This window comes from Nesoenas mayeri, assembly GCF_963082525.1.
Source record: "Nesoenas mayeri genome assembly, chromosome: 2".
Lineage (NCBI taxonomy): Eukaryota > Metazoa > Chordata > Aves > Columbiformes > Columbidae > Nesoenas > Nesoenas mayeri.
Window position 1 is genome coordinate 2,401,531 of NC_137543.1, and position 13,662 is coordinate 2,415,192.

General features: G+C 58.5%; 2 protein-coding genes across 2 annotated transcripts; one reads left to right on the forward strand and one right to left on the reverse strand.

Moving 5' to 3' along the window:
* Positions 1 to 1,231: 1,231 nt before the first annotated feature.
* PYCR3 (pyrroline-5-carboxylate reductase 3) lies at positions 1,232 to 3,765 on the forward strand (the record flags this gene model as incomplete). The annotated part of the gene is made up of 6 exons (XM_080339400.1): positions 1,232 to 1,313; positions 2,176 to 2,240; positions 2,484 to 2,663; positions 2,862 to 3,074; positions 3,178 to 3,270; positions 3,583 to 3,765. 6 exons carry the CDS (start codon positions 1,232 to 1,234, stop codon positions 3,763 to 3,765), a joined length of 816 nt encoding a protein of 271 aa, XP_080195526.1.
* Positions 3,766 to 10,322: 6,557 nt separating this feature from the next.
* TIGD5 (tigger transposable element derived 5) lies at positions 10,323 to 12,005 on the reverse strand (the record flags this gene model as incomplete). Its single annotated transcript, XM_080339497.1, has 1 exon — positions 10,323 to 12,005. The coding sequence occupies one exon, from the start codon at positions 12,003 to 12,005 to the stop codon at positions 10,323 to 10,325; it is 1,683 nt and encodes a 560-aa protein (XP_080195623.1).
* Positions 12,006 to 13,662: the final 1,657 nt, after the last annotated feature.

Sequence of the window (13,662 nt, forward strand, 5' to 3'; positions counted from 1 at the left end):
CACCCCAAAATGAGCCCCCAGTGATTCATCTCCATCCCACGGCGCTACAGAAATGCGAGGCCAGGGGTGTGAAGGGGATCAGGAGCAAAAACCCCAATCACCATGTGGGAAATGAGCTAAATAGGGCTGGTTTTACCCCAAAATGAAGATGAGAGGCTGAGCAGAGGTGGGCGGCTGCAGCTCAAAGTTTGGGATTTTTTAAGGGGGAATTGCATAGGGTTACTATAGGATTTGGGGTGCCCTGTCCCAGCATCTTACCGCATCTGGAGTGCAGGGGGATGTCTGGTGACCCTCGGTGGCCCGGTCGACCCTCAGTTTGGCCAACTCCTCCTCCTCCTCTTCCTCAATCAGGTGGGTGCAGGACGAGCGGAGTTGCACCACAACCTGGTGGCAGCACCATTGCCAGCACCCATGGGTGCGGGTACAAAGGGGTGGGTTTTGGGTGTGGAAAATAAGGAGTAAGGTGCGAGCCCAACCCAGCACTTGGCCCTTACCCCCCCAAAACCATCTGACATAGGATATAGGGCACCCCACATCTCACAAAAAGGCTGCCCAGGGTGGGGGGTCCCAGTGAACCCCATTTGCCAGTTGGGGTGGGGGAAGCCCCACTACCACATCTGATGGTGGCAGAGGTGACAGCGCCCAGCACGTGGCTTCAGCCTGGAACCGCTCGTCACCCGTGGTCATGTTGAAGGACACATGTTGCAAGGGGGGGTCCCCACCTCTGGGGGAACCCCCAGTTCCAGGGGGGTCCCCAGGTTCTTCAGGGGGGTGCTGAGTCCCAGCCACCCAAAAAACCTGGCAGCAGCACAGAAGAGCAGCAGAACCCAGCAGCTCCGGGGCAGCATGTTGGGTGGGTCCTGTGGGGAGATAGAGGGTGGGGAGCAGCCCCCCAAAAACCCACGGACTGGTTTGGGGGACTCCCCGCCTTCATGGGATCCACCCCATTGGGGGAACCCCCCAGCACGCTCAGGGGTACAAAGGGTTTTGGCCACATCCCCAGGGCAGGACTGGGGACCGCGTCCCCACCCTGTTTTCCCGCGGGTTCCCCCCACGCGTGGAGCTGAACGACCCCGCACCGGCGCAGGCGCCCGCCCTTGGCGCAGGCCCCGCCCCTTATAGAGACGCACCGCCAATGAGCGGGCGGGGAGGGCAGAACGTGGCCAATTAATGATCGGGGGCGTGGTCTGGGAGGGGGCGTGGTCTGGAAATGGGGCGTGTCTGTGCAGCGATGGAGGCGGCGGAGCTGCGAGTCGGGTTCGTGGGCGCCGGGCGGATGTCGGGAGGTCTGGCCCGGGGGCTGCTGAGGGCAGGTACGGCCCGGGGAGGGCGGTCCGGGGGTCCCTGCCCCACAGACGGGTGTGGGGATATGGGGACAGCCCGGGCTTGTCCCCTTCTTGGGCTTCGTCCCCTATAGGTCAGCGTGGGGACATGGGGACAGTCCTGGCTTGGCCTGTCCTTGGAGTCCCTGCAGCATAGATCAGCGTGGGGACATGGGGACAGTCCTGTCCTGTCCCCTCCGTGTGATCCCCGCCCCATAGAGTGACATGGGGACAGCCCTGTCCTGTCCCACTCCCCAGGGTCTCTGCTCTTCCTGGAGTCCCTGCCCCATAGATCAGTGTGGGGACATGGGGACAGCCCTGTCCTGTCCCCTCCTTGTGATCCCTGCCCCACAGAGTGACATGGGGACAGCCCCATCCTGTCCCCCTCCCAAGGGTCTCTGTCCCGGAGATCAGTGTGGGGACATAGGGACACTCTGGCTTGTCCCCTCCCTGGAGTCCCTGCCCTGTAGTTCAGTCTGGGGACACAGGACAGCCCCGTCCTGTCACCTCTTTGCGATCCCTGCCCCACAGGGCCAGCCCTGTCTGTCCCACCCAGGTGTCACTGTCCCATATCACTGTGTGGGGACAGCCCTGTTCATACTCCAAAGTTAGGAGGTGGCCTCTGCTTTTGGGGTCACCTCCCTTGTCATCACACTGTGACACAACAGGGTGCCCATAGCTGTCCCCATGGGGTGCCCGTGCCAGCTGTCCCTGGTCCCCTTTGCTCCGTGTCCCCCAGGCTGGAGAAGACGAGCCCGTCCCATCTGAAATCGGGGTCTCCAGGTTGCACTGGGGTGTCCCCACCACCCTGGGGCCACCCCAGCCACTCACCCCGGTCCCTGTGTTCCCCAAGGGAAGGTGCCAGCCAGCAGCATCATGGCCAGCGCCCCCTCGGACAGAAACCTGGGCGCTTGGCGGGTGAGTGGTGACACAAGGTGACAAACCACCCCGTTTGGGGTGGGAGGGATGTTGGGGTGATTTGGGGCACCCTTTTCCCCAGCCACGTGGGGAGATTTGGCTCATCAGGTCTGGGTGAAAACCGGGCAGAGCTTTGGTGGCTTTGCTTTGGTCCCCAAGCTGTGTCCTCGCATGTGACTTGCCCATGGGGATTTTGGGGGTGGTGGGTGCTAAAAGGTGACACCTCTCCCTGTTTGGGGACAGGAGTCGGGGTGCAGGACCACCCACTGCAACCTGGAGGTGCTGCAGGAGAGCACCCTGGTCTTCCTGGCCACCAAACCCCACGTCCTGCCGGGGGTCTTGCAGGAGATCCGTCCTGCCGTGGGACCCCACCACGTTGTTGTCTCGCTGGCGGCCGGTGTCACCCTCCAGACACTGCAGCGGGTGAGCTGCTTCTTCCTTCTCCTCCTCCTCCTCTTTCTCATCCCATTTGCACCCAAGCCCGTGGAAAAGGACCATGTCCCCATCTGGGTTGCATCCTCATGGACCGCGCTTCTCCGGTGATACCCACCAGTGTCTCAGGGCACTCGTGGGTGTTGCCCGGAGCTGTCACCCCCTTCTCCCATCTCCATCTCTCCACAGCTTCTCCCCGCCGGGACCAAGGTGCTGCGGCTCATGCCCAACCTGCCGTGCATGGTGCAGGCAGGGGCGATGGTCTTCGCCCGGGGCAGTGGTGCCGGTGACGGAGAAGCCGCCCTGCTGAAGAGCCTCCTGTCCTCCTGCGGGCTCTGTGAGGAGGTCCCCGAATCCTACATCAACATCCACACCGGCCTCAGCGGCAGCGGGGTGGCCTACGTAAGCACCTACACTGTGGGACGCTGACAGAAATCCCACCCACACGGGGTTGGGGTTTGGGGTCTCCACTTTTGTCACACTCACCCCCGATGCTCTTCTCCAGGTCTACTTGTTCGCTGAAGCTATGGCTGAGGGAGCGGTGAAGATGGGGATGCCGGGCGGTTTGGCCAGCAGGATCGCGGCTCAGACGCTGCTGGTGAGTCGGTGCCATTGCTCGGGGGACACGTGGCATCACTCCTCTCCCTCCTGCCCTGCAGCTCCTACCCGGGCTTGGGGACCCTGTCACCATCAGTGCTCTGGGCTTTGTGGCACCTGGCAGTGTGGCAGAGTGATGGAGGAGGTGTTGGATGGTGTCGTGCCTCAGTTTCCCTTCTTGAAGCCAAATATGAGGTCACCAGGAGATAGCGAAGGGCATGATGGTGGGACAAATGCTTCTATCTAATCCCTGGACAAGGAGAGGGGGGTTTGAGATGTCCAATTCTCTCTGACCCGCCCTGGTCTCCCATAGGGTGCAGCGAAGATGATGCTGGAGACAGGGGAGCACCCGGCGAAGCTACGAGGAGACGTCTGCATGCCTGGGGGCACCACCATCCACGGGCTGCACCAGCTGGAGAAGGGCGCACTGCGGGCCACCGTCATGAACGCCGTGGAGGCGGCCACCGAGCGGGCACTTGACATGGCCAAGGACTAGTGGGGTGGCTGCGGATGAGCCCCTCTGTCCCACCCCTCGTGGGGCAGGAGAGGTGATGGGGACCAGACCGAACACCTTCAGGGAGCAGGAGGACCTTGACACCCCAAGGAGACCCAGGCTGGGGGTGGGAGGTGGTGTGGACATGGATCCACATCATGTGGTACCTCTGCAGGGCTGGGACAGAATAAATGTGGGTAGCAGGATGGTAAGTGTGGTGCTTTCTGGTTCCTTCAGTCCTGGGGGGGCTAATGCACCCAGCATGCGGTCACCATCATGGAGAGGTGACAGCCATGGGCTCCTGGGCCAGCACGGATGGAGCTGATGCCACATAGGGTTGGTGCTCACCAAGGATGGAGCTGAAGCCATGTTGGGTTTGTGCTCCCTGGGGATTAAGCTGATGCCACGTTGGGTTTGTGCTCACTGGGGATGGAGCTGATGCCACGTTGGGTTTGTGCTCCCTGGGGAAGGAGCTGATGCCACGTTGGGTTTGTGCTCATCAGGGATGGAGCTGATGCCACGTTGGGTTTGTGCTCCCTGGGGATTAAGCTGATGCCACGTTGGGTTTGTGCTCACTGGGGATGGAGCTGAAGCCATGTTGGGTTTGTGCTCCCTGGGGATGGAGCTGATGCCACGTTGGGTTTGTGCTCCCTGGGGATGGAGCTGATGCCACGTTGGGTTTGTGCTCATTGGGGATTAAGCTGATGCCACGTTGGGTTTGTGCTCATCAGGGATAGAGCTGATGCCACGCTGGGTTTGTGCTCATTGGGGATTAAGCTGATGCCACGTCGGGTTTGTGCTCATCAGGGATAGAGCTGATGCCACGTTGGGTTTGTGCTCATCAGGGATGGAGCTGATGCCATGTTGGGTTTGTGCTCCCTGGGGATGGAGCTGATGCCACGTTGGGTTTGTGCTCACTGGGGATGGAGCTGATGCCACGTTGGGTTGTGCTCATTGGGGATTAAGCTGATGCCACGTTGGGTTTGTGCTCCCTGGGGATGGAGCTGATGCCATGTTGGGTTTGTACTCACTGGGGATGGAGCTGATGCCACATTGGGTTTGCGCTCATCGGGCATGGAGCTGATGCCACGTTGGGTTTGTGCTCCCTGAGGATGGAGCTGATGCCACGTTGGGTTTGTGCTCATCAGGGATAGAGCTGATGCCACGTTGGGTTTGTGCTCACCAAGGATGGAGCTGATGCCACATTGGGTTTGTGCTCCCTGGGGATTAAGCTGATGCCACGTTGGGTTTGTGCTCACTGGGGATGGAGCTGATGCCACGTTGAGTTTGTGCTCCCTGGGGATGGAGCTGATGCCACGTTGGGTTTGTGCTCACCAAGGATGGAGCTGATGCCACGTTGGGTTGTGCTCCCTGGGGATTAAGCTGATGCCACGTTGGGTTTGTGCTCATCAGGGATGGAGTTGATGCCATGTTGGGTTTGTGCTCCCTGGGGATGGAGCTGATGCCACGTTGGGTTTGTGCTCACTGGGGATGGAGCTGATGCCACGTTGGGTTGTGCTCATTGGGGATTAAGCTGATGCCACGTTGGGTTTGTGCTCATCAGAGATGGAGCTGATGCCATGTTGGGTTTGTGCTCCCTGGGGATGGAGCTGATGCCATGTTGGGTTTGTGCTCATCAGGGATAGAGCTGATGCCATGTTGGGTTTGTGCTCCCTGGGGATGGAGCTGATGCCACGTTGGGTTTGTGCTCACCAAGGATGGAGCTGATGCCATGTTGGGTTTGTGCTCCCTGGGGATTAAGCTGATGCCACGTTGGGTTTGTGCTCACTGGGGATGGAGCTGATGCCACCTTGGGTTTGTGCTCCTTGGGGATGGAGCTGCTGGTGGCTCTATGCTCACCAGTGCTATGTTTGGATGTATGGCACTGGGGACAGGAATGGGCTTTTGGGGACAGGGTTACCCCAAGTCAAGCCTGTTGGGGCTGGGCAGAGCGGCCCCATCCCTGCAGTGTGAGGGAAGGACCATCGCAGGAGCCATGAGGATGCCAAGGGACCTTGAGAAGTGGGGAACTGGCAGGATGATGTTCTGGGGATGAACACAAAGAAAGGCTTTGATTTCCCAACTCAACACCCAGCAGGGGCGGCAGGTGCTTGGGTGACGTGCGGACACCGATGCCCACTCCTCTGCTCGGCTTTGGAAACATGTCCATGAACATGGAGCTGCTATCCACATCCCAGAACGGTGTCTGAGAAGTCAACCAGCCAAAAAAACACCTCTCATCGCATCCAGACACCAGCATCACCCCATGGTCCTGCAGACGGGTCGTGCTCCAGCAGTGAGGTGGTGGGATGGAAGCACAGACCCACTCTCGGCCCTGGGGTGCTGTAAGTCAAGGAAGGAGAAACTCAAAGCTTGGCCATCTGAGCATTTTGCATGTCCTAATTAAGCTTTGTTTGCCTCCCAGCACCTGCACGGATGCAATTAGTGAGGATTTGTGAAGCAATTTTGAAGATGAAAGGCTTTTTCCAGGCAAAACATCACTGGTGAAACAGCTGGGTGCTGAGCCTGCGGCTCCTACGGCTCTGACCCCATGGTCCCATATGCTGGTGATGCCAACAGACAGAACCACAGAGTTATTTTGGTTGGAAAAGACCCTTCAAGATCATCGAGTCGAACCATTAACCAAACTCTGGCACTAACCTATGTTACTAAGAACGTCATTATGTGTCTGTTCAACCCTCCAGGGACGATGACTCCACCACTGCCCTGGGCAGCCTGTTCCAATGCCCCACAGCCCTTTCCATGAAGAAATTTTTCCTAATATCCAATCTAAACCTCGCCAGACGCAACTTGAGGCCATTTCCTCTCATCCTAATGATCTTCATCTTTTTTTGCTCAGTGCTAGTTTTAATAAAAACAGTTTAAGTTCAATTAATTTTATTAAAAATGCCAGCAGGTAAATTATTGCTACCACCTTCCTGCTGGTGCTCCTGCCTTCAAGAGAGGTGTCTCATCCTGCCCGGTGAGATCATGGAGCAGATCCTTCTGGAAAACAAAGCAAAAGATATGGAAGGAAGAGGTGATTGGTGTCTTCATTGAGGGCAAACTGTGCTTGACAAAGGTTGTGGTCTTCTACAATGGAGTGACAGCGTTGGTGGACAAGGGAAGAGCTGTGGATGTCATCCACCAAGGCTTCTGTAAAGCCTTTGGTATGGTCCCACACAACATTCCTGAAGTTAAATTGGAGACAATACGGGTTTGGTGGGTGGACTGTGAGGTGGATCAGGAATTGGCTGGATGGTCATGTCCAAAGAGTTATGGTCAATAGCTCAACATCCAAGTAAAGAATGGTGTCCCTCAAGGGTCTGCATTGCGACCAATATTGTAATATCTTCATCAATAACATCAAGGGTGGGGTGGAGTGTCCCCTCAGTGAGTTTGCAGGTGACACCAAGCTGAGCGGTGCTGTTGATTCCCCTGAGGGACAGGACCCACCCAGAGGGACCTGGACAGGCTGGAGGTTTGGGCCCAGGTGAACCTCATGAGGGTCAACAAGGCCAAGTGCAAGGTCCTGTGCCTGGGTCTGGGCAACTCCCAGTATAAATCCAGGTGGGGGATGGATGGGTGGATGGATGGATGGAGAGCAGCCCTGTGGAGGAGGACTTGGGACACTTGTGGGTGACAAATGGGACATGACCCAGCAACGTGCACTCACAGCCAAGAACCCACCCATGTCCTGGGCTGCACCCAGAGCAGCGTGAGCAGCAGGTGGAGGGGGTGATCCTCCCCTGTGCCCCCATGTCCTGAGCCCCCTGAGCTCTGCGTCCAGCTCTGGGGTCCCAGCACCAGCCAGCTCTGGGGAGAAAGGCTGAGACAGTTGGGGGTTCAGCCTGGGGAGGAGAAGCTCCAGGGAGACCTTATTGCAGCATTTAAAGGGGGTTTTTATAAGATGGGGACAGACTTTTCAATAGGGCCTGTTTGGATAGGACAAGGGGGATGGTTTTAAACTGAAGGAGGGAGATTCAGGCTGGACCTGAGGAGGAAATTTTTCCCCTGAGGGTGGTGAGACCCCAACCCAGGTTGGCCAGAGAGGTGGTGGATGCCCCATCCCTGGAGACATCCCAGGCCAGGCTGGATGGGGCTCTGAGCAACCTGAGCTGGTGAAGATGTCCCTGCTCGTGGCAGGGGTGGCACTGGATGACCTTCAAATGTCCCTTCCAACCCAAACCATTCAATGATCGGATCTCACCTTCCAAACCAGTTTGGTTGACTGTCCAAGAGGTGAAGACCTCCAGCCTGGTACCTTCTGCTGAGCTTCACAACGTCTTTGTCAAATTGAAGACTCCTTTAAATCACAAATGACCACTTCAAGTGAGCCACATTCCAAGCTCTAGAAATGTTTTTGTAGGGTTTTTTTGAATACAAAAATTATAAAAATAAGTAGAAACGTTGTTTTACATGATTACATCCCATTGGTGGATGGACGTCTGCAGTCAAGCGTGGCAGCGTCAGTCTCCGAACACAAATCATGAGGAAACCAAAGCGGTGGGAGAAGTGGGAAATGGGTGAGACACCACTTAGCATTCTGACTGTGAATGTGGCAGCAGCCCAGCAGCAGAAATTGGGGTTGATTGGGGTTTTTTTGGGGGAAAAAATGAGCATTTCTTCCCTAATCAAAAGCTTTTCTTGACATGGGAGTTTCATGAGCTGAAAGGATGAACCTCAGCTCCAAACTTGACTTTTTGTGTGTTTCTTTTTTCTTGCTGCTCCCGAAATCCCCTGGAATTACACCTGGAATATTGTGTCCAGTTGTGGCCCCTCAGTTCCAGCAGGACAGGGAACTGCTGGAGAGAGTCCAGCGCAGCCACCAAGATGCTGAAGGGAGTGGAGCATCTCCCATGTGAGGAAAGGCTGAGGGAGCTGGGGCTCTGGAGCTGGACAAGAGGACACTGAGGGGGGAACTCATTCGTGGGGATCAATATGGAAAGGAGCAGTGTCAGGAGGATGGAGCCAGGCTCTTCTGGTGACAACCAGGGACAGGACAAGGGGCAATGGGTGCAAACTGGAACACAGGAGGTTCCACTGGAAGAGGAGAAGCAACTTGTTGGGGGTGAGGGTGTCAGAGCCTGGCCCAGGCTGCCCAGGGGGGTTGTGGAGTCTCCTTCTGTGCAGACATTCCAACTCGCCTGGACACCTTCCTGTGTAACCTCATCTGGGTGTTCCTGCTCCATGGGGGGATTGCACTGGATGAGCTTTCCAGGTCCCTTCCAACCCCTGACATCCTGGGATTCTGTGATTCTGTGGAAGCCTTGTTTACCAGCAAGTTAACCCTACTAATAAAGGTAAAAAGTTAATTTGGGGAGCAGTCACGGCGACTCGGGCATCTGCCCGGCCCTGCCGTGTCAAACAGGCATGGAACGCGATGGAGAAGACACCACCGAGAGGACACAATCGCACAGGGGTCCGTTATACCCGCTGGGATGGCTCCGTGTGACCATTTACAGACAACAACCCCGAAGTGGGAATAAAAACCCATTTAATTTTCATAAACTCTGCAGTTATGAGACAAAGACCCCACAAAGTAAAAACACCCACCCTGCCCGCTGACACGGGGCACGGCAGCACTGATGAGTTGTTGTTGTGTTTTCTTCTTTCCTCCTTTCAATAATCGGCTCAACAGGTTAAACTGAATCCAAATCAGGTCAAGAGCTGCTAAATTCACATCTGATGCCCCCAGTATTTCAAGGGGGTGCCGGTGCGTCCGTCTCAACTCGCGATGGACATCACGGCAACAGCTGCGTCCTCTGCACCATCAGATGTGTCCTCCAGCCCCAGCCACCCCCAAACCTGCTTAGGGTCACCTCAACCCTCATCCTCAGAGCCTTTGGCTTTGTGAGGATGCTCAGACGATGGAACCTGTGGTCTCTGAGTGTTCATGGTTGTGTGGCTGGGAATGATAGAGCTGCAGCTTCAAGTGTCCCTGTCCCTATCCAGTGCATGAAGAAAGTTGCCTTAAAGCAGCCCCCAAACCTCCCTGGTTTAACAGAACTCAGTTTTAGCAGTGGGAAGGGTGTCACCAGCAGAACATTCACCTTACAGCACGCTGGGGTGGTTCCTGTCCAGGCACAGCTGTGCCCACCTCAAAATGTGGGGAATTGCTTAATTTAACTTCCCCCATCGTCCCGACTCCTCGTGGTGATGCCAAGCAGGTCCCTCCTTCACCCCTTCTCCCCACAGGATTTGGGGGGACCGGGCAGCATGGGGGGCACCCACCCAATTCTAGTGGTACCAGTGATCAAGGCCGGGGGGGCACCCCAGCTCAGTCTCATGGGTTTTAAAAAATAGCACCTCCTAAATACACTGAGAGTGAGGAAAAACTCTCAAATACGCAACGAACGGGGTGGTCATTGCCCAAAAAATCCCGTTAGCCCTAAATTGTAACCCTCAATAGTAACACAGGGGGGTTCGGGCCTACTGAGCCCCGACAATGAGAGGAGCTGGCACCTCCCTGGGACAACTGGGGTGTCCCCAGCCCCGTATCGTGCACCCCAAGCGGGGTGGTTGGTTGCAGAGATGTCGCCGGATGAGGATGTAACTCCTTAGGAGCGGGGGCTGCCGGCGCGGTGCAGCCGCTGGGCCATGCTGATGAGGGAGCGGAGCTGCACCAGCTTCAGCGGCCCCACTTGCCGGGGGTCCTGACCCTCCAGCCAGCGCAGCGCCGTCTCCAGCCCTTTGATGGCTTCCCGGGCCGTCGGCAGCAAACCGTTCCCTCCTTCCCCACCCCTCCTGCTGCCCCCATCTCCACCGGCGGCCTCCTCCTCATCCTCCTCCTCCTCAGCATCCTCGTCCCCATCGTCATCCTCCGTACCCGGGGCGACATCGTCCAAGTGCAACCACTTGGCCACCTCCTCGGGAGCCAAGCGCTTGTAGGCCAAGGCGGCCAAGTGGGTCAAGTCGCTAAAGATTTTGCCATCGCCGCCGCCGCCTTCCTCCCCACGTGGGGGGTCTCCGTGCTCTTCCTCGCCGGGCTGGGGCTCGAAGGCTGCGCGGAGCCCCAGCAGCCAGCACTTCTCAATGGAGCCGGCGGGGATGAGGTCCCAGGAGAAGCCGGCCAGGTACAACATGTCCTTGAGGAGGAAGGAGCGCACAAAGTCCACGGGGCCGCCGGAGCTGCCCGCCACGCACGACACGGCCAAGCGCAGCAATTCCCGCTTGTAGAGCTGCTTGAAGGCCGACACCACCCCCTGCTCCAGCGGTGCCGGGATTCGGCCTCCACCTCCCGCTGAGCCGCTCCCAGTAGGGCCCTTGGAGAGGAAAAGGGCGCGGATGGAGCCGTCGGGTGTTTGTAACTGGGGGGATTCCTCGGGGTTTGTCCCGGACGGGGGTGGCGGGGAGCTGAGCAACAACACAGCCTTTTGCTGCAAGCAGCTCCGGCGCAGGTAACGTTTGACACCCGGCACGAAATCCTCGAAGAACCAAGCCCGGAGAAGCGCCGGTCCCAACCTGGCTTCGGGGCTGTACCGGTAGCAAGCGGGGAATTTGTCCTGGTTGTGATGGCGGAGGCTGGGGGGATCGCGAAAGCCACCGACCACCAGCGGCTTGAGCTTGTGGGAACCCGTCAGGTTGGCGGCCAGCAGCACGGTGACGCGGTGGCGGGGCGCCGGCCGCCGCCGCGCCGCCGTACCGGGCAGCAGCTTCCAGTAGAGCCCGGTGACGTTGGCGTTGTAGATCTGCTCGTCGCCGTAGCCGCCGGCGTCGGCGGCCGGCGCGGGCTCGGGAGCCCGCTCGGGCTCGGCGGGGAGGCCGCCCTCGCCGTAGATGCGTTGGCTGGAGATGCCGTGGCGCTTCTGCCAGCGCCAAAACCAACCGTGACTGGCCTTGAAGGTACATTCGGGACCGTAGATCTGCCGGGCGAAGGCTTCGGCTTGCGCCTGGATGAGGGGCCCGGAGAGGGGGACGCCGTGCTGGCGGAGGGCGAGGAACCAGTCGTAGACGGCGCGGTCGATCTCCTCCTCGTTGGCCAAGCGCATCTTCTTGCGTTGGGTCCCCACCTCCCCCCCGAGCTGCTCCAGGAACCACCGCAGCTTCGCCTCGTCCTTCAGCCAGCCCCGCAGCGTCCCCCCCGGCACCCCGAAAGCCCGGCACACCGACGCCTGCCGCTCGCCCTTCTTCACCCTCTCGATGGCCTGGAGCTTGTCCTTGATGGAGTAGGCGCGGCGAAGCGCCATCTTCACCGACACCCCCCCGGCTGCTGCGCCGCTGCCCCGCCGCCCTCCCGCCATACCGGCCGGCCCCCCACCCGCCTCCGCTTGCCCCCCGGGCATGGAGCTGCCCCCACAGCCATGGGCCGGCGCGGTACCGGGAGGGGGGCGCGTTATAACCGGGGGGGGGGCGGGGATGAGGGGGGGGGGCGCGGCGGCGCCTTTGTCTCCGCTCCGGCTCCGAGCCGGCCGGTAAGGGCGGGGCGGCGCGCAGCGCGCATGCGCACCCCCATAGTGTTTAAAGAGAGCCGCTCCTCTCCCCCCGTTTTTTCCCGTGGATTCTTCCCCACGGCTCTGCCAGCGCTGTTGGGTTGTACCACTTTGAGAGAAATAGGGGGGGAAGCGCGCCCCTTGGCTTCCCACCTCCCTGCTTCCCCCCGCCCTTCAGGGCTGATCCACCGTGGGGAAGTGGGGGGGAACGAGGCCCGCGCTCTGAGCGCGCCGCGTTGTCCCTACGAGCCGCTGTTCTCTCCCCCCCCCTCCGCCCGCAGCGCGTGTGGTCCACGCCGCTCCCACAAGCCCCCGCGCTCGGTGGGTCGCCTCCTTTTGCCTGGTGGAGGCCGAGCGGAGCGGAGCCGCCTGCGGCCGGGCCGGGCCCAGCGCTGCCGGTGAGTCCCACTCCCCTCACCGCCCCCTGGGGCTCTTCATCCCGTCCGTGTCCCCCTTCATCCCATCCCCGGACCTCGGTGATGGGAGTTTTGAGGGTCCCTTGCTTCTTCTTCGAGAGAGTCCTTCACCCCGTACCTGGGCCTGGGAGCCTCTCATGATCTGTGGGTTCTTTCCCTCTCAGGAGCCAGGAGGGGGGTTGTGGGGGCTCATCACGTCCCTTTCTCCCCTCACAGTCCCCAGGAAGGAGGAGTGATCACCCCACTGTTACCTTTAAGGTCTATTTGGGGGATATTTATGGGGCTCCTTCCCTCGCAGTGGCGGGAAGTTTTGGGGGGACCCTCATTTCTATGCGTGTCTCTTCTTACCGTCTTAGGGAAGGAAAATCGTGGGATTCCCTCATTGCCTGTGTCATCCTTTCCTCTTCACATCCTTGGATGTGGGGGTGGTTCTCCCCTACACCCCAATTATTTATGAGGTCCCTAATGATCTCCTGTCTGAGAAACCTTAGGGTGCCATTGCTCTTTGGGGTTACTTTCCCCCCTCAGATTCCTAGAGGATAATGGGGTGATGCCCCCCACAATCTCTAAAGTTGTTTTGATGTTATTAAGTCTGGGAAGGGAGTTGTGGGGGTTCCACAACTATGTGAGGTCTCTTTTCTCCTCATTCCTCATTAAATAAAGATGTGGGGGGGGGTCCCTTTTCCCCTCACAGACCTAAAGAAAGGGAGATTTTGGGGTTCCCTCTCTCTGTGGTTCCTTCCCTTAGGTAGGTGGGCACAAATCACCTATTTACAGTGTGTGTCAGTGCCCTAAACTTGTCCTCTCTTTTGGGACATGGGGGAAGAATTTGGGGTGCTGGTTTTGGGGATGTCCCTGCTACTTAGAGCTTCATCCATTTGGGGATCAGGCCATTCCTGCCCTGGGAGGGGAGTTTTAGGGAGCCCCTGGTGTTTCAAACCCCTCCATAACCTTGACAAAGCTGCTGGCACCCCCGTCCTTTTTGGTTTTCTTTTTGGTTCCAACAGCTCACACAGGAGGTATCAGCTTCATAACTATATTTGGGGAGGAAC